The sequence below is a fragment of the Oculina patagonica genome, chromosome 4, assembly GCF_052425735.1.
Source record: "Oculina patagonica isolate OP01 chromosome 4, crgOcupat, whole genome shotgun sequence".
Taxonomy (NCBI): Eukaryota; Metazoa; Cnidaria; class Anthozoa; order Scleractinia; family Oculinidae; genus Oculina; species Oculina patagonica.
The window spans coordinates 45,692,118-45,712,358 of NC_135761.1; the positions used below are offsets into that span (position 1 = coordinate 45,692,118).

General features: G+C 38.1%; 2 protein-coding genes across 3 annotated transcripts in view; one reads left to right on the forward strand and one right to left on the reverse strand.

Annotated features, from left to right (window-relative positions):
- Nucleotides 1-20,241, reverse strand: part of LOC144652556 (acyl-coenzyme A synthetase ACSM3, mitochondrial-like) — a 70,605-nt gene that overhangs the window by 32,118 nt on the left and 18,246 nt on the right. The gene's annotated exons all lie outside the window — the stretch shown is intronic.
- On the forward strand, nucleotides 415-18,743 carry LOC144652502 (beta-1,4-N-acetylgalactosaminyltransferase 3-like). Its single transcript, XM_078512521.1, has 17 exons — nucleotides 415-1,310; nucleotides 1,496-1,572; nucleotides 4,199-4,304; nucleotides 5,218-5,519; nucleotides 6,329-6,515; nucleotides 7,395-9,136; nucleotides 10,395-10,450; nucleotides 11,155-11,233; nucleotides 11,350-11,371; nucleotides 11,859-11,972; nucleotides 12,210-12,259; nucleotides 12,941-13,044; nucleotides 14,118-14,190; nucleotides 14,427-14,501; nucleotides 14,764-14,842; nucleotides 15,611-15,737; nucleotides 16,301-18,743. The coding sequence occupies exons 1-17, from the start codon at nucleotides 1,181-1,183 to the stop codon at nucleotides 16,536-16,538; spliced, it is 3,561 nt and encodes a 1,186-aa protein (XP_078368647.1). The 5' UTR covers nucleotides 415-1,180; the 3' UTR covers nucleotides 16,539-18,743.

Below are 20,241 nucleotides of genomic sequence, written 5' to 3' on the forward strand. Positions count from 1 at the left end.
GAATGAATGAAACATAACCCGCACGGTAGGAACGCGTGGGTTTTTTAGACTGAAGAAAAGCAACGGGTATTTGCAATTTTAATAAAACCGTAGCCTGTGTATAACTGACCGGGACTAGTTTGCACTTTTCACGATTTCTAAGGTCTCTACTGTCAGACAAGGCGAATTGTGTTACATGTCTAAAATGAAACTTTACAAGCCATATCTTACAGATAGTGTTCTCTGCGTTTATTCGATATTTGGAAGGGGAAGTTTAGTCCGTTTCTCACACAGTGCGAGGTCGCTCGCCGCTCTGTCCACTGAGAAAAAGGGTGCGAGAGCGAGCGACCTTAACTGAATGTTTGGTTGAAGACAATCGGAGAACAATAGCCTTATTTTTTTTATTTTAAAAAGAGACCCTAACCGACGTCCGACAGACGGTTTTGACCACTTGATAAATATTACAGGAGAGGGATTGGTTTGGATCATTCGGCTCCCTTCTGCCCTCCCTCAACCCCTACCCTGAGGTATAAGCTTTTCGTGCACATTTCCCAAACTTGATCGACGATTTTGCAAAGCTGAAATCAACGTGGATTTGAGAGTCGGTTTTAATTGTTACACCCACGCCAAACAGTTGAAAGGAGTAAAGGATGTTTTTCCGCAGGACAAGATAAAATAAAAAAATACAGAACCACAAGAGCGAGTAATTACACAAGCACTCTATAAAAAACGTTTGGTCAAGGTTCTTTTTTAAGCGGTCAAAGCCTCAGACCACGACAAGTGGAAGAGACACGAATACAAACCAAACGAGAAAGCAAGTAGCACTTTCCAGACCTCGGATATTCAATTAATAATTACAAATGCAAATAAACTGGAACGCAACCTGCCAAAGCAATTGTCTTGCACAATGTTTCCATCCTGGCGTGTTGTCTTCCGATGATCACTTCCGTTTCCAGGTCCCGGATGAAAAACCTTTAATAACTCTAAATAATAACTTGGAACCATAACTGATCTGAACAGACTGAACAGCATCAGTAAAGATGGATGGGAATTTAGTGCGTCGAAATGGTTCCCGAGCAACTGGGTAATTCCTCGCGAATGAATGTTCGCTTCGCGGTGTAACAATCGTTTGTACATTCCAGCGCACTTAGAAGAAGCCGTCGAACATGGGATGAAATGAAACGCTGGCGACCTCGACAGCATGGTATCTATTCGAAGAGTCAAACGCTTGATTCAGTTTTCGATTCTTGCTGTTTTGCTCGCCACGTTACTTTTGTTTCTTCAGTGGAACGAAATATCTGACTCGGAGAAGTTCAATACTGCTAAAAGAGGTATGGATAAGCGATTTGAAAGGGTAATTTATACGCGTGACTTAATGTTGTAAGTTCATCGGTTTTGTTGTTGATTTCAGTGATGTTTCGCCCGCACAACTCAATTAAAAGTCCATTCGCTCGAATTAAGCGATAGAAATTAGGCTGTTCTTTTTATTTAGTCTTCTCCTTTTTGTGTTTTCAAGGTGAAACGTCCTTGGATGATGACTATCGAGGTCTCACCGACCCAGAGCGAGAATTTGACGTGAATGAAATATTAAAGGTAAACAACGATCTATTGTGTAGTACACAAGTTCATGTCAAGAGAAATCTCCGGTTCTAAGTACTGCAAGACTTCACTGATATTAGTTCATTTCCTGTTCATTATTGTTCGAATAATGTCCAGTAAACGATTTCTTCTTTAACACGACAATGAAATGTCATTTTCGAGAATAGTTTTATTGATGAATGTCATGTGCTCTAATCGGTCTAATCAGCGATAAGCCCCTTTGGGCCGAGTCTCACATCAATTTGCCTTGTGGACGAAATAGATTTTAATGTAGATTTATCAGCCTGATTTATATTTTAAAAACCGTTTCTTTCGTGTATGAAAAAATATCTTGCTGTTTCACCGAAAAGAATACGCAACAATTTTAATACCGTCATTCCGATAAACGAAAGACACGTTTCAGCAAGCTAATATCATGTAGAAGAATGTTTGGACGATTACATGGTACTAATTCATAATCAGTATTTCCTTTTGCTAAAACAAAAAAAATTATATGATTTTTACGATTACTAAATTGGAATAGGAGATCGCAAGCTGTTTGTCTTGTCCCAGTCACGCTCTATGAAGTTTGTAAACACAATTATATTTTTCTCTGATCGACTCCACGGGCGATTTCGTTGCTTCATTTCAATTTCATTTTTATGTAAGAGATTCACACAGAGTGACGCCGTGGGCGCTTGTGCGAAGAAAACTAATTGGGTACGTTTGCTAGAATATAAAGAACTTGCTTTTAGTCAAATTGTCTCCTTTTTATTCCGTATACATAATTAAACTCAGTATTTTTTCCTGCGGTTTTCTTTAACCTTGCTGACAGTGAGACTACACTTTCTCGAATCACTAGTTTTAATTTGTGCCATTAATTAATAAGGCTGATTTTTGCTCGCTCGCTTTTCCTGCTTTCTTTTGGTGAAAGTCTAACATTGTTTAAAATACACGTCAGAAGAATTATTTTGTTTTTGCTTTTTTCAACTTGGCTAAATAAAACTGTTTGCAGATTAAGGAAATTGTGATTAAAAATTCATTATATTGTCACTTTTACAAAAAGCAAAATTGTTTTAATCAATTTTTCGTTCACTTAATTTACCCAGACGGTTTATGTTTAAATGTCAGGTTTTTTAAAGTAATTTATCAGATTTCTCATAATTGGATCTCGGTTGTTTTAAAATTTTCAAAGGTTGGTGTCATGAAATGGCAGGCTGTGCATATTATATTTGATAATTTAAATTATGTTTGAAAGCATCTTATTACTTTAGTTTCAAGATCGATTGACTTAAATTTTGTGTTGGGAAGAAACCATTTTTTTTGACTGAAAAAAGTTTCCTGATAACAAGCATTTTGCAGGGTTTTTTTTTATATTTGAACTAAGTCTGTCTGAAAAATCTCACATTAAGGGGCCAGTCTGGAAAACATGTATGTTACGCCGAAGATCTTCGGCGTGGAGCTCGATAATTTACGCCACTTCTGGGGTATTTCATAGGAATTTGGCGTAAAACTTCGGCGTATCAAATACGAACTTTCCAGTGTGGTTAAGGGGTAGAGTCTACAACAAATAAAGTATGCAAAGAGAATGTTTAATTGCCTTCCATTAAAAATTAATTCATTGTGAGACAGTTCTTAGCATAATTTGTGTATTCCAGTTTTGTCAATTTACCTGACTCTTTAATGAGCAGCAAAACAATTTTAACACAAGGAATCTTTTCCCTATGCCGATGTTTATCACATCTACCCTAGCTGTTGTTTTACCCTCCTTCTCTCCCCCCCCCCCCCCACTCTTTTGCAAAATTCTGTGTCAGGCCAAAGTGTCTCAACTGGTGGAGCTCATACCAGTTTCTCCAGCATAAAGTGCTACTCCCCCAGGATGGAATACTAGTCTATTGCAGGGTTGCTCCCACACATTTCATTTGCTGGTACTCAGTTATGCACCTGGTTGGAGGGGGGAACTGTGAGGGTAAAGTGTTATGCTTCGATCTAGAGCACAACACACGTACCCTGGCCATGGCATCAACTGGGACCGCACATACAGGGTGTTCATTAGGCATCGGAGATCGGAGAATTCTCCTTCTACTACGTAGAATTCTCCGGCTAAATTTCAAGGGCTTGTAACTATTTTTCTTATAAGGATGCGGAACCTTTAAAAATCATTCTCCGGTTACTTTACACTATTCTCCTGCTATTACAATTCTTAATGAAAACCCTGACATATCTGCACCCACTACTTCTCACAACAAGACATGTCACAGAAATGCCCTAAGTGAGGCCCTGCCAGGGGGGTTCCCGTGTCGCTTGTCTAAATTAAAAAATGTGCCGTGTCGTTGTTTTATCGCTCTTCCTGTCGCTGTCGGTAATTAAATTGAAGGAAAATTGCTTGTCCTTGTCGGGATTTAAGTTTTTTCCATAAAGGTTGTTGTTTGTCGTGATTTTATTAGTATGCTGTCGCTACTTTTTGGGCCATGTTGCTTGTCGGAATTTACCCTGGCAGGGCCTCTTAAGTCCTCTAACAATAGGGGTAGTGTAACTTACAATAAAGATAGAGGTTTCAAGAGAGGTAGTGGCTTACTGCTTATCACAGGGATATCACATATTTCTCTCCATTTTGTTAATGGTTTTATTTTTTTGCTAGGATATACATGGGAACAATGATGCAGGTAAATATAGAGAAGATGACTGGAAAACAGCATTTAATGAGAAAGCCAAGCATCAAGTGGAGAAGAAAAACAGATTTCATGGTAAGGGTTTGTTTGAAACCCACTCAGTTGAGCAGGTTTATAATACCATTTGTTCTAGTTGTAAGAATGGATTGGTTTTGTTATTGCTTTCTTCTTCTGAAAGATAGTACTGTTTTCAACAAGGGCACAGACATTGTACAGTGGAAATGCACCTTACAGCTACCCTGTTAACATAGGCGCTCTCATTATAATGGCGATAGACTGTTTACAGCTTCTTGCAATATGAAAGAACACCAAAGACAAAAGTGAGGGAAGCAAGCTTTAAGCATGTGGTGGTGTGGGGGATTTTTTTTCTCTGTCATCTGCCCCAACCCCCTCGCACCTTCCATGTGGCACTGGCATCAAGTTCTCTCATAGTTCTTTTTCCGCATTCAATGATCGAAGAAAAATACAAATAAATACATGCAGAGGGCTGTGAACAGTCTATTATAGCCACTTTATGTTGGCCTAGACAACCCTAGCAAGCAGATAGGGTTACCCTCCTCCTAGGGTAACCCTACATGTACCGGTACATGTACTTCGCATGTAAACAAAACCTGAAAAACAATAGAGGAGGGTAACCCTCCTTAAAGGGTAACCCTTCTAGGAGTGTTCCCCTTCCTCCATGCAAACAGACCCTAAGGTCTGAGTTTATAACCTATACTGTACAATGTTTATAACAACCAGTAAGAACTAAGAAGAGTTGAATTATATGGTACTATTTTGACCTTTGGACTGAATGCTTTGCGAGTATAGTGAGCACCTCTCAGTTGGAGCAAAGGGCCTACTTTCACTCTGCCCCCATTTCTCAAGCAAGAAAGAGCCCAACTTTACCTCACCCACCCACCACTGAAGGTTGGACATCAATTAAGACATGCATGTAACTCACCATTTCATTTTCCCTCCATCCCCTCTGTTCGATTCCTGTTTTAAGACAAGTGGAGGGAGTCTGCAGTTAGAGCAAATGTGGACCATGTTGACAAAAGAAAACTGAAACAATTAATGCCAAATGAAAGCCAAATATCAAACATCACAACTACTACCAGTACCATAATCCAACACAGTGTAAAGGTTCAAGTATTGTCCACCACCTCGCCAACTGCAGCTGTCATCAAAGACAAGAATAAAGTATCATCAAAGCATAGTGCAGCAATACACGAGAAGGAGTTCCGTGCTGATCATGGTCACCATGTTGAAAACAACCCTGCCTGGAAGAAATTCCCTTGGACAAAACAGGTGGGTTTCTTTTCATCTGACTGTACAGCCTGTAGCTCTTTGTCAGACATACATGTCTTTCTTGACTAAGGCCTTATTTACATTGAAAGAGGATGATCCTTGCACTAGGATCATCCTCCTTGTATGTAAAATAGAATGATCCTAGTGCTAGGATCATTCTAGTACTACCAAGCACGATATGTTTTCAGCTTTCAGTTTACATGTGAAGGTTTGCATATGGCATGTGAATTGTCGGTACTGTTAGTTATTTTAGTATGTTTTGTAATTGTTGTGTCAAATAAAAAAAAAAAAGGTTTGCATATGGCACTAACGCTAGGATCATTCTTTCTAGATAAAGGATGATCCTAGTGTTAAACCTTCACATGTAAACTGAAAGCTGAAAACATATCACACTCTGATGACAGTGATCCTAGTACAAGGATGGTCCTAGCAGTTTTTATATAAAGATTGTAATATATTTTACATGGAAGGAGGATGTGCCAAGTGCTAGGATCATCCTTTACCATGTACAGTGTAAATGGGGCCTTATAACTGAGGGGTCTGAATTAGTGCAGGGGAGCAGGTTTAAAAATCATGCTTACATGTATGTTATAGCACATTTTACCCCTTTGTTACCTACAAAGCTACATCTAACGGATGGCTTAGTACAGTTCTTGTCTGATAAACTGAGAACTTCAGTTTGTGCGAGGAGCAAAATTATAAAAATGGTAATCTTTTGAATAATCAGTCTTCTAATAAGGTACACTGTATCTACGTACACGTACTTACTGTGTATACGTCCCTTGATTCTTGATTCCATCTTTCTTTAGATGCTTGGAGTTCTAAACGTGCACATATGGCAAGCATGGTGTGGGAGCACTATTCATGATCTGCGAAGAAATAGATTCTTCCCTCTGTACCCAGACGTTCGCCTGACCGTAAAGAAATTCTTTCTTCGTCACATGCAAACTGACTATGGACAGAGAATATTTGGTTACGTTCACCCCCCTGTCTCAGGTAATTTAATAGAAATTAAAAACAACTCTATTTAAACTAAGTTCTCAGTATCTAAAGCTTAATAGTTGCGTTCGTATACAAGAACTGAACTAAACAATAGGTTCAACAACATTTCTGTAGCAATATTATTGGGGAATGAGATTTGAGACAATAGCTTCATACATGTACTTTAGTTGCTGCTTCCTCGACAGAAGCAAAACAAAGGCGACAGATAATTTTCTCTCAGTTAAACCAGAAACCTTACCTGACGTTATGCAGACTAGAGCGATTTGTGTTTGAGTGTAGTAAAACCAAAATTCAGTGAACCGATCAAAACTCGAAGCGAATACATGCACAGTTTAGCCGGTACGAAGCGCGGGAAAGCGTGTGTGAGGGATTGGTTTTGGTTTTTCTTCTGATTGGTCGAGAAAGTGGCGCGAGTTTTTTTAAACCAATCACAGAGCCCATTAAAAGAAAAAGATGGCGGCTGTACATTTTACCACAATACCTCGCGAACCTAACACACGCAAATTAAGCCTCACTTTTATGCAAAATTTGTCCCTCGACAACACTGCGTATACTAAGTTTGAAGTTTTTAGAACTTTTATGGGCGTTTTTATCAGTGATTTTAGGGTTTTGTGCGCTTAGAACTATGGGTAAACAACAGGATGTTCGACGGAAAGCAACATATTTTGGCGGGAAAGCACCTGAATGCAAACAGGAACGTGCAGGTTTCACGGCGTAAATTCCGTAACCGCGCTAAAATGTGAATTGTTTCCTGCAGTATTAAATTTTGTTGTCCTTGAAATTTTTTTTTTCGTTATTTCACCGAAGCGTTTCGGTTTGACGACTTAAGACTCCACAGTCTAGACTAATCACATTAATTCCATTTCTTTTTAGGAAAATACACCTTCGCTATTTCTTCAGACGACAGTTCTGAGCTTTGGTTAAGCTCAGATGAAAATCCTTCAAAAGTCAAACTCATCGCTTGGGTTGGAAATCGCACTCTTCTCAGTGGAACATTTAAAACTAAAATCGCACAATTTACAAAGTACAAAACTCAACTGTCTCGTCCAGTTTTCCTCCATAAAGGGCAAAAATACTTCATTGAAGCATTGCATAAACAGGCGAACCTGGAAGATCATATCCTTGTTGGATGGAAAATTCCTGGTTTGAACAATTTCAGACACCTCACCGGTTCCTCTATCTCAGCAGTTATTGACGACGTTAAAGCCCCAAAGGATGTTACTGCGTATGCTGATTACATACCGCAAGATCTTCCGAGTCATTCGCATTATAGAACCTCGAGCATTACCCTTGATCCTACCGTTTTCAAATTCGGATCGGACGACTTGCGTGACAAGGCGCACATGGCTAAGTTCGTCGACGAGCGTGACATCGAAAAAATATTCCCCAGTTGTCCGTACAATCCTAGCTATTTAGTGGACTTCAAGTTGAGGCGTTATGACGGCGTGACTCTAATCCACGACACTGCGCTTTATCCTGATGATCATTCTGATCTATCGCACATGAAACAGTACGACCAGTGCGTGCGACGCAGGATAAAGGATTCCCATGGCAACCAAGTTGGTACTCTGCCACCTAAACTAAAGTCCAATCACAGTCTGTATGAGAGTGGAAGTATAACAGTATTTCGTGACGGTAAAGCATTTTTGCCCTTGTCTTTCGCAAAAAGTGCAGAGGAAAGAGAGCAAGCTGAAGAACAATTGCTTGAAACGCAAATGGACCTGAGAGATATTAAAAGATTGAGTCAGGAAGTTGAAGATTCCACTCAATCGTCGAAAGAAGCCCATCCTACCGAGATGACGCATTCTTCACCAAAACATGACCAAGAAAATAGTTTTGAAATGAAGAAGAAAACGAAGAGGAAAGACGCGGACACGGCTTCTGTAAAAAGAACAAAACGGAGCACCACCAAAAAAGAAGAGTCCGCTGAGAAAAGTAACGACGGTAAAAGTAGGGATAAAACTAGGAAAAGGAGGCCTCTACAAGATTCTCGAGTTGGCTCAAAGAAGAAAAATGCACGTGACAGCAAAACAGGTGCACCTGACAGATCACGTGATCAAACATCGCGCCATTCAAACGGATACGAGAGTTCCAGAGGAACTCAACGTAAACTGTTAAGCTACAATACTAACAGTAGGGCATCCTCAAATAGCACCGTGGTGCCTGCAAATGGGACAGGATCAAATAAGGTTAATCCACCTCGCGCGTCCCACAATTCCCCTGGAATGAGCAGACGTAATGATAACCTTGAACCGAACAGAGGTTATAATTTTGGATATAACATGTACAATTCGCTACCTCAGAGAGGAAGAAACTCCAGTTATAGCAATATACCGCAACGTAGAGGACGCATCCAGTTTTACCCCGTTGACAAACAGGACGATCAAATGACGCGAATGAACGCGGCAAGGGAGTTCGTGCGCAAGATGATCTACGCCGTACAAGTGTACAACCATCGTGTAAATTCGCGCGCCCTGACGGACGCAGTGTACAGGAAATTTGGAGTCAAAATGAAGATACCTAATATAGTGAGGGTCCCTGATTACGATGCCTGGGTTTTTCATCAGAACAGAACCAATTGCGCCAGCGATGGAAATCTGCTGCTCAATGAGGACGTGAGTACCCTGACTCTGCTCTTTTACTTTTAGATTTTCTTGGCACTGAAATTTTACTAGATGATAGCTTAAAACCTTCGTTAAACACCTACAGGCAAAAAGAACACACTGCAATACAGCAGGCAAATAGACTAGTTGCTCTCGCAGGCCAACGTAGTTTTTGATGCGTCTTATTAGAAAATAATTAGAAACTCTTGGATGCGCGACAGTAAGTTGTCACTCACAAACAAACATTTTCGATGTCTTATGCCTGCAATTTCAAAATGATAATAACGATAATGCATTTATATAGCGCATTTTCATATGTATATGTTCAAATGCGCTGTACGCATACTGCAATTTACTTCACACAAAGGACAGACCAAAACTCCGGATGTTTCGTGCCCTACTCTTTGCCAAGAGTGTGTGGGTTCTTTAAAGTCCCCTGCTATAAGACTGAGGATACAGGAGACGGGACCTACGGGTTAGGTTTTTTCTTCCTTTTCCGACTAGAACGTCTAACCATTTGCAGTTGTAATTACAAAAAAATAACCATTTGCAGATGTAATTACAAAAAATGCACATTCTCACTTATTCTCACTTATTTTAAGACCCTGAGTGTTGGTCCGGTCTGGGGTTCAAAACCTCAACCTCCCGCACAGCAGTCCGGCGCTTTACCAACTACAGCTAACCAGGCGGCGGTTAATTTTTTAATACTTTTTCAGGTGATAATTATGAAATCCTTAGCTCTTTTTTTTTTTAGATAAAGCAACAAATCTTCAGGAAAAGTCAGTTGCAAAAGAGAGTTAATACTTATAGCTCAAGACACACACAGATTGTCTTGTTTCGCGACGAGAGAATGTGGTTGCGGAATGATCGTCTTTCTTTAATGAGGATGCTAACATCTAACCACATTTATTATTCAACACATGCGCGCGCTGCCCATATATGGTCAAAATGTTAACGTTATCTGTCATCCGTACATAACAGATATCCTGCGATATACGTAGGTTGCGAACATTCATCCGAAATCTTGTAAAGCGCTGCATAATTACAGTTTTTCTATCTTCAAAATGTGTTTCGTTGAGAATTTGTTGAATAACAAAACAATTATCCTGCTCAATCTGGCGGAATATCGTCTGATTTTAGCCAACTCGGCCTACGGCCTCGTCGGCTAAGTATCAGGCGATATTCCGCGCGTTTCGCAGGATAATTGTTAAAAATACGCTCTACAAATTAAAAATAATATTTCTGAGAATGTTTTGTTCTTGATAATCAGGTGGCAAAAAGTGTTGTGAATCGATACATGCGCGCACTGAAGAAAGCTAGCAACAGGTAAGAATTCTGAAAAGACAAAACAAACTGGAAAGGGAGGTTGTTTGTACAAAAGTTGTCTATCTCTTCGTGCTAACTGGATTTATTAAAGAGACTATGTCACGGGGATTTCACATATTTTTGGACTTTATTGTTATTAAATTAGTAGAAGGCAACTTAAACCATAGAAAAACATTATCCTTTATCATCTTAAGGAAGATACATGTATAACTTAAAATATCGACTTTTTTTTGAAGACGCGCTAAAACAACTTGAAAAGTTAAGCCGTAATTTTTCAAGTTGCAATCCACTTCCATCCGAACCATCCGCAGCCAAAGACGTTCGTTAACAGTTCAGTGCTCTATTATAGCAGTTTTTAGTAAAAATGGATTATTATTTTAAGATTTCCTGCAACACAAATATAAATTTTGGCTGTTCATAAATCTGTTTAAATCCGGGACAAAGCTCCTTTAACCTTCATATTTAGTTAGCTATTGACAGCCCTATTTTACTGACCTCTCGTCTTTACGTCTTTTATAAAAGAACCCATACATATTTGAAGTCAACACGCGAGACTAGGCTATTTTTAGATCAACATTTCGAAGACCACGCCATTTTAAATTTCCGCCGATATGTAACGTGCACTTTGATCGGTTGATTAGCTACGTTGCACAATGCTCTCAAAAGGTGACTTCCATTTCGCTTTGTTTGATTGTATTTCCTAGTAAGTACTTGTTGAAGGATATCGTGAATGTGGAAGAAAATCACGATGTTATGAAAGGAGACAGATATCTTATAGATCTGGTAAGTATATCATATTGATCGGTAGGTCAATATCGCATTACATATTTAACTTGGAGAGTATTTTGGACAAGTCATCAGCTGTTGTGAACTGACATGTACATTCTCTTTCTTTACAGGAACTGAATGTTGAGGGAAGAAGTGAGTAATTTTATCAAAATTTCAATTAATGTTAAATTGTTTAAATCAGTTCGTGAAGTACGTATTTTTTATTTACTTTAAATTAAGTTCCTCATAGAAAAACCAGGAAAGGGGGTCAGCAGTTTATCTTTTGTGGTCAGCGTAGTTCTAAGTTATTATTCGTCCTTCTACTGGAACATAAAGAATCAGAGGTTCTTCCACTTTGGTTGGCCTCTAACAAATAGTATGAAGGAAAAATTCGTCCAATCAATTTGGTAGTAAAGCTCGCCTCATTTACGGCTTTACATTGATTTTTTGACAGATCTCAAATACGTACGGAATCGTTTGCCCAAGTAATTTCTTTATGGATATTTGGTTGTTTGAAAATATATTTATTAGAAATGTGGAAAATGCAAACGAGCAACAAGATAATACTTCTCCTTTCAGCCAATTAGATTTAGCAATGTATATTTTCCTGTATTTATTTGGCGTGTTTTTGATTACGCAGATTCATCGGTGCGCTTGTCACAGTACATATATCAGAAAATTGGCAGCACTGAATTCTGTTTACCACAAGGATTTGTTCTGAATCAACACGCCACGGTGCATATTATTATTCCAGGTTAGTAAATACACCAATTATTTAAACCTATTCATATTTCAGGGCGACAAGATGACCAGGATACCTTTTCTGACAAGCGCGCCTTCCAGGAGCGTCATATAAGCGCGCGGTCTTGGGTTCTCAAGTTACAGTGATTTACAGTAATTTGGAAAGACCGTCACCACGGTTACTTTGTAGCATGTTTATTCTTGTCCATTTTTTGTCGTCTTTAAACCTTTATTGTGTTTTGTTTTGCAGTCAAGAACCAAGGAAAGTGGGTGAAGCATTTCATTGACAACATGGTCGAGGTAACATGCGTTTGAATTTCTGCTGACATTTCAGTGCGTGCTTGTAGTGCCATTTAACAATTAGACTACGAGCCCGAGTTTTCTATGAGCAAATAGTCAACGAGGCGCAGCCGAGTTGACTATCGCTCATAGAAAACGAGGGCGAGTAGTCTAATTGTTTTAGTAGAAACTCTAAAAGATTGCAGTCCAAAACCTACAATATTGTGCACTTTGAAGACAAAAATCAAGAAAATTTACATCTTAAAGAGCTACGCGAGCGCGCGACTGTTTTCTATCGGCGAATAGAAATCAGTGGGAGAGCCAATCAGATTCGCGGATTTCCAATAGAACACAGCTGAGTTTCTACTAATTCTCAATAGTAAAAGTTTTAAACTGATCTTAACGGTAAAGAAAGAGACACGCAAAATAGACCCCACCCAAATAAAATTAAGGGTTTACTCAATGCCATCATGAAACCGGTGGAAACGTTAAGCGTTAGTTCTTATAAATAATAAATACTTGTTCAAGTATTTACGGTATTAGGTTTAGCAAACTAATAAAAGCTGGACACCATGCTAAACTGCTTTTTGCCGTATACCGTAAATGTCAAAATAGATGTACATTATAAAAAATTAAAGACAGAAATTAAGAATAGAAGATTGATGATTGAGATGTGACCTGGTTTCTTATGTTAATTTACAGCTGTACTCAGAGACAGGCGATCCTCATGTAAACATCATCATTGTAGATTTCAGTAGCACTGATATTGATGTGACTGCCGCGTTGAAACGAAGCAAGCTTAAAAGGTACAGGAACTAAACTTGATTGGTATTAAATTCAGCTACAGCCGTTTATCCGCGACTCACTCAATTCGCGCAAATCGCGTCGTCTAACTGGCCAAAAAAAACCAGGTTCGCTGGTCGAAATCACGTGCAATCCCAAACCAGACATGATTTAGCTGCGAAAACAACACGTGACACGCTTTGTTGGGTTCACTCTTGATTGGCTTTTTCATATATGGCAAGTCACGTGAACTTATTCGATTCGTGATTGTTCAAAAATGCGTGTATTACCTGATTGGCTCGATGTTCAATTTCTTTCATTTTACGTCACTGTTTAGCATTAACTAAAAAATTTATCATGGTCCACTCATATTAACCATGTGGCAAAAAAGGTCTCATCTGCAATCGGGGGCTTGAGACAAATAAGGCAATTCGTTAATGATAATACTCTTATAACTATTTATAATTCCCTTATCCAGCCATCTTTTGACTTTTGTGATTTGGTATGGGATAATTTATCTAAAGGTCTAGCAACCAGATTACAAAAATTACAGAATAGGGCTGGTAGGGTTATTTTAAGGGCTGCCTGTGATGTAAGCTCAAAGGATGTTTTAAAGGAACTTGGATGGTCTGATCTAAAAACCCGAAGAGCTAAGCATAAGGCCACTCAAATGTTTAAAATTTCTACTGGTAAAGCCCCATCCTATTTAAGTGACAGATTTTGCAAAGTCGAGGCAAGAAATCCTTACAATATTAGGAACAGTGAATTAAATATTAATTTACAATTACCGAAAACTGATTTTATGAAAAAGAATTTGCTTTATGCTGGTCCTAAATTGTGGAATTCCTTGCCTAATTCAATTAAGTCAGCTAAATCCGGTCTTGCAGCCTTTAAAAGAGGACTGGAAGATATTGACTTTGATATGTTACTATCTTCTTATTGATAGCTTGTCCCACTCTAATATTTATGTGAACTCTATTTAAATTTTTAAATCTTACTCGGCTTTCATGAAAACCAATGTAATTGATGGAATTCCGAGTTTAAATAAAGTATCACTCACTCACTCACTAACTCGGTTGACTTTTATGTTGTCCAGGTACCAAGTGAGGACGCTTAAAGGAGCTTTTCAGAGAGCGTATGGCATTCATGCTGGTGCAGCGTTAGTCAAGGTTAGTCAATCCATTTTTAAGAAGCAGCGATTAGAGTAAACAAACAATCCTTTACCTTGTGTATAAAATGCAAGAATTTAAATAGAGAAAATGTAGTACTTTATGAATGTTATTTTGCAAAGGTACTTGGTGAATAAATACAATTGGAACGAAATTTGCTTCATTGCAAATCGTTTACCATAATACATAACTGTGTTATTCTGTCAGTTGACTTGTCACTTATTTCCTTCTTATAGAATCCCCGTGATATTATTTTCATGTGTGACCTTCATCTTCAAATTCCAAGTAACATCGTCGACATTATCAGAAAGGTAAAAAAAAAAAAACGTTTGTAATATTTTCTGGTTCGTGTTTACCCGCTTGTTATAAGAACCTCTGTCAGTATTTTTCGCTTACGAGAATTGATTGAGCCAGCAATTTTTAATCCAAAAGGTTGCTAAGCAACTTGACGTAGGTTGACATCACCAAGCTAACTTGACAGCGCAGTTTCTGATTGCACAAAAAAGGTTGGAAATTTTGGCAAATTACTGGAATTCATTAGCTAAACACTAGCATTGTTTTTGTTGTTTGCAGCATTGTGTTCAAGGAAAGATGGCATTTGCACCCATCGTTGCTCGACTTCATTGTGGTTTCTCGCCATCGCTGCCATTTGGTAGGTTGATTTCCTGTAATTGTTTTAGTTTAATGTTGGATATTTTTAGCGTGCCGTTAAGAGTTCGTCTTCTTTTTTTACATGTTATAGTTTCGGCAATTTTCCCACAAATAGCCTAAACAAACGAGTTATTAATTGTCTACGCCATCGCCTATTTATTTTACAGAGAACACCGTTTTATCACTTAGATGACGTTATCATAGCAATCACAGCAGCTATGAATAGGTCGATTAAAAATGGTAAACAAACATAAATGACCGGTTAGCTCAGTTGGTAGAGCGACGGACTACAGTGCGGGAGGTCTCGGGTTCGAGTCCCAGACCGGACCAACACTCAGGGTCTTAAAATAACTGAGGAGAATATGCTGCCTTTGCAATAACATATGCAAATGGTTAGATATTCTAGTCTTCTCGGATAAGGACGATAAACCGTAGGCCCCGTCTCCTGCATCTTCAGTGTTATGGTCAGCAGGGGACGTAAAAGAACCCACACGCTTATCGTAAAGAGTAGGGCATGGAGTTCCCGGTGTTGTGGTCTGGTCTTTGCCCGTTGTATTGTGCTTACTGTGAAATGCTCGGAGATATTAGCTGTATAAGCTACTCTTCAAATCCAAGGGTAAACAAAGTGATGATGATGATATCCCGCAATGAGCGCACAGTCTTTGGTCATGCGGTCGTTTAAGGAACGCCCCTGGGGGCCCCCCTGGGGCAATCATGCGTTCATCTAGCCCAGTTGGTTAACTGCCTCGTTTTTCAATGTTCTGTGTAGGTTTTTGGGAGCTTCAAGGGTACGGTCTGTTTGCCATGTATAAGTCAGATTTCACTCGAGTTGGTGGAATGAACTACAAGGAATTCAGGACCACGTGGGGAGGAGAAGACTGGGAGCTATTGGACAGGTTAGCAATACATCAAGTAAAATCATTTTTTTTAGCACAGGGCCACTACGCGCGCAGAAAGGTGAACTTTGTAGTTCAGAACCCAAGTAGCAATTCTGTTACACGCGGTCGGCAATCATAATTACGATGGGAATCAACGGAGCCTGAAAAAAAAAAGAAAAAAAAATCCAAAATGGATGGAATTCCACGAATCACAACCCATGGACGCTAGCCCTGGACTCGTTGAAGTAAACAACTTGGCTTACTGAGACATTTTTGAGACGTCCGCTACTATGATTGGCAGCAGTGTGAAAACAACCGTTACTTGAGGTCTAAACTTAAGAGTTCGCGTGTTGTCTGTTAAGCGCTGTAAAGAAAAAAATCACAGAACAGCACTTCATTATTTCAACATGAGAGCTATTATTCTGTTATCTAAAGGTGTTCAATGGGGAAACAAGGGGATTCAAAGTCTGTGAGGGAGGGGGGAGGAGGACAGAAACAGAACCCTTCCCCAAGCTTTACTCACTGTAAGTCAAAATCGGAAAAGGCCCAATCAACTGGAATCTTGTTTTCGCTTCTTACAGAGTTCTTCTCTACAAAATGGAGGTGGAGCGTTTACGTGTGCCGAAGTTTTATCATTATTATCACTCCAAGAAAGGAATGTGGGGAACAAGGAACATGTTCAACTCGTACACCCGGGATATGTTTGGCCGCTATGATGACGACAGTGATATTATAACTCTGTACAACGAAACGCGAGAGAGGGAACAACAGAGACGTTTTATATATTACAGAAAGTATTATAGTAGCGCCGAAAGTTAATATAGCTGTAGTTTTTAATGGTGGTGCGCCACGTAGGAAGCTTTTTAGTTATGCAATTTCAGTTTACAATAATTCTACTTTAACGTGAAGGGAGAAAATTTAATTTAACTTGTTAAAATGTTTAGTTAGAAACTGGAAGAAACTGTGAAATTAGAAATTTTCGTTAAAATGGGGGGAATAATTTTAATAATGAAAGACGTGGCCTTTCAAAAATGATGCACTAACTTTCGATAGTATTTTTCACAGCAGTTTCTCCCTTTTTTTCTTTCACATTTTTGTGTAGTTACTAAATTTCGTATGCTCTTTTCTTTTATAGTAATTATATCTGCTTGGTTTGCGGGTGAATTTTAATTATGTCATTAAGCAGGGGCACCCATCGAGAATATAGTTCAAAACCACTTAAAGATAGCACCGTTGAACGTATTTTAGTATTTAAACGGTAGATATAGGCATCTTTTTATCCCCTAAATTTTTTTTATCTGTTCGGATTTCCTAGCTGAAAGTCTAGTGATCCGAAAGTTATAGGGATCAAAACTTACCTTTTTGAAAAAATTCCAGCCAGAGAAAGGCTCCCGAAAATTCTAGATGACCTTTTTAGAGTAAAAATCCTTTAAAAATGAACAATTATACCTTTTTTTAGATATTCGAAAATCCTAGGAAAGGTAGGCAAGCAAAAAAAATTTACAATGAATGTTCCGAAAATTCTAGATTTTAAATCGTCTTCCGAACAGATTTTTAACGAAATATTCCGTTGGGTCTCCCTGAATAAGGCAGAGTTTAAGCACATTGGCTTTTAAGTGAGGGAACCACGTTAATTTGCCCGACAGCGGGTTACCCGAAACTCTGGCTGTACTAGTGGGGGTGGTCTAACTTATTATGTAAGTGGGTGTTGAGGCTACACAAAACGTGGCCGTGTTAATAAGCTTGGTGCTAAGTGAGGCGGGGTTCTGTCACAGTTGTAGTTAGGTTTTATTTGGCCAAAAAGTCATATATTTACTAACAGAAATTATACATATAATTATATTAACATAAATTCCTAATATATTATATATTTTGCGACAAACGATTTGTCTGTGCTGCAGACATCTGGAAAAAGAACTTATTTTTTAAATTATTTCCGTGAAAGCTAAAATAATGGAAATGTGGAGTATTGGAATGTTGAAACTGGAATCTGTGTACTTTTCTTCACAAGTAAAATAATAATATATAAGTACTTTAATATATTACTTCTAATTAATAAGATGCAATAGGCCATTTCCGAGTTACCTTTGTCTATGTTTCAAAACGAGTCTACGTGTGAAACCATGGCAAAAATGAGTTTCACCTACAGGTCCATTTTCATATAAATCAAACTCATTTCCATTTGATGGTTTCGTACGTAGACTTGTTTTGAAACAGAAACAAAAGGTAACTCGGAAATGGCCAATTGATTTGACTTCACCAGTATTATAATATTTATACATTAAGAGTGAATATGACCACAGGGCGAGAGGGGTTTCTTATTCATTGGGCAATTTATGGGGGGGGGGGGGGGGGTAGGAATTAATAAAGCCATATTTACTACAAATGAGTACGACTTAAATACTGAAATCTACAACATAACTGCACATAATTTCATAGTGTCCAGTGTTCATAATAAGCGCTGTGGCGTTTGGAAGAAGTAATAGTTACTTAGTTACACGTATATCCTAGAAGCAAGAATCTTTGTTATAATGATCAGTGAAGGATAGGCAATGCGATATGAGTTTATGCGTGACAATGTATTGAAAAAAGATCTATTTTTATGTGCCTGTATTTTTTTCTACCAATAAACCGGGATGTGGGCGGTTGGCACAGCAATTGTGGGTAATGTATTTTCCATTCTAATATTTATGTCATCTTTTAGGGAAATAAGTGAGTTGAACCCTTAATAATACTACAGTACATGCCACTGCCAATTAGTGTTGAGATTTTTTTCAAAGTACAGTTGCCAGATATTTGCTTAAAACGACATGTTAAGACGTTATTGACTGAATTTATTTTATAAAAAAAATAAAAGAACAAACTATCAATATTATATCTTGAACGAACGCTGTGTTCGTTCCACCCTAGGGTATTTTTCGTTATTCACAACAAAAATAAAATTCTGGACTCAGTGTAAACTATCTAAAATAATTTTTTGACATGTTATGTGAACAAAATATTAAATATAAAACTTTGGAACAATGTGATATTTGCTGCTCTTCCATTCTGATGCTAAAGTAGACTGACAAGGTAACATCAGATTATTATAATAATAAAAACAATCTTTAAAGGGGAAGCGCCCGTCACGTAAATACGTGGTTTTCAGGGAGGTCCTCCATAGAAATAAAAAAGTATTAAAATCTAAAAGGAAGTACAAATGTCTCAGATCTAAAATATACAATAAATGAAACTACTAAAACTACCTACTGTCCTAAAATCACAAAAAGTTATCTATTAACAATACGTCGTACAACTAAAAATATTTGTTCATTGTCTAAAAATGTTTACCATTTAATAAGAACCTTGTAAGGTTTTTCTTAAAAATCGTGCATGGCACTGGCTTTCTTAAAAATACTGGGAGAGACATCCAGTCATTATTGCAATCTCAGCCAGGGACATGTTTGCAACACCTTAACTTATTTCGTTAACATCAACCTGAAAGGTCCAAATTACATTTATAGTTTTAAAAACGTGAATGAAGTTATACTGAAGTAAGACAGGGTTCTTACAAATTGCTGCGAGGTGAGAATTCACTAAAAAAAATATTTCATCCACGCTTGTTGTTCTTGTGTTGTAGGTCAAATTGGTTTCCAGAGGTTGAATCTGTTTTTAACCTAGGCCAATCTGTTTCAACCTGAAGATGACACTTATAATCACTTAAAACAATTTGAATTCATGAATTAAAACGAAATCTCCCCCAAAAAACATTTAAATTGTCCAAAGTGATTAAAGATTGTTGTATTCAGGTTAACGTAGGTTGAAAACAGATTTTAGCGGAAAACGAATTTGACCTACAACAGTTACAACTTATTCCGCACAACGGAACAAATTGGTTCTTATATAACATTTATGCGAAATAAAATAAAAATCTGTAAGACAGAAGACATAGCTATTTTTTAAAGAGGCAGAATATCACATTTTCTTCTTTTGCGAAAAATCTGCCTTACAGATTTTTATTATATTTTGCATGAATGTTTAATCAGAGCCAAATTGTAGTTTCTGAAATCTTGAGGTGGGGTTATATGTGTAGATTTTGAGAAAAACGCCACTGAAACTACTAGTAACCAGTCCCCCCGAGCACCCGGTCGTTTATTTTGGCTGTTTATTGATTGTTTATTAGCATTTATATTGGTCAAATGTCGCATAAGATGGTTGTACACTTTAAGAAACAGTACTAAGAGTAAGATAAAACAATTCTAAACGTATTTAAAGAAAGTTAAAGTTGGGCTTATTTACCCCCTCAAAACTGCAGTATGAAAGCCACCTTTAAATCAGAATTGTACGAGGTCATACGATTTTCATTCAAAGTACGACGTCTTCGTCATCGTCATCATCATCATCATCATTTGTATGTGTTATATTAGAGCGAATGGTTACATTTCTAGTACTGTCAAGATCTAATGCGCTCAACTTTTTTATCGCCTGACAAGGGATGAATTGGGATTGTTTTTTTTCCCATTAGTCTTTTCTGAAATTTGCA

Bases quoted from the DNA above. Each gene is read 5' to 3' on its own strand.
- LOC144652502 (XM_078512521.1), top strand. From the start codon at position 1,181: ATGGTATCTATTCGAAGAGTCAAACGCTTGATTCAGTTTTCGATTCTT. The intron at 11,973-12,209 runs GTTAGTAAATAC...TTTGTTTTGCAG, and splicing joins GGTGCATATTATTATTCCAG to TCAAGAACCAAGGAAAGTGG. The intron at 13,045-14,117 runs GTACAGGAACTA...TATGTTGTCCAG, and splicing joins AAACGAAGCAAGCTTAAAAG to GTACCAAGTGAGGACGCTTA.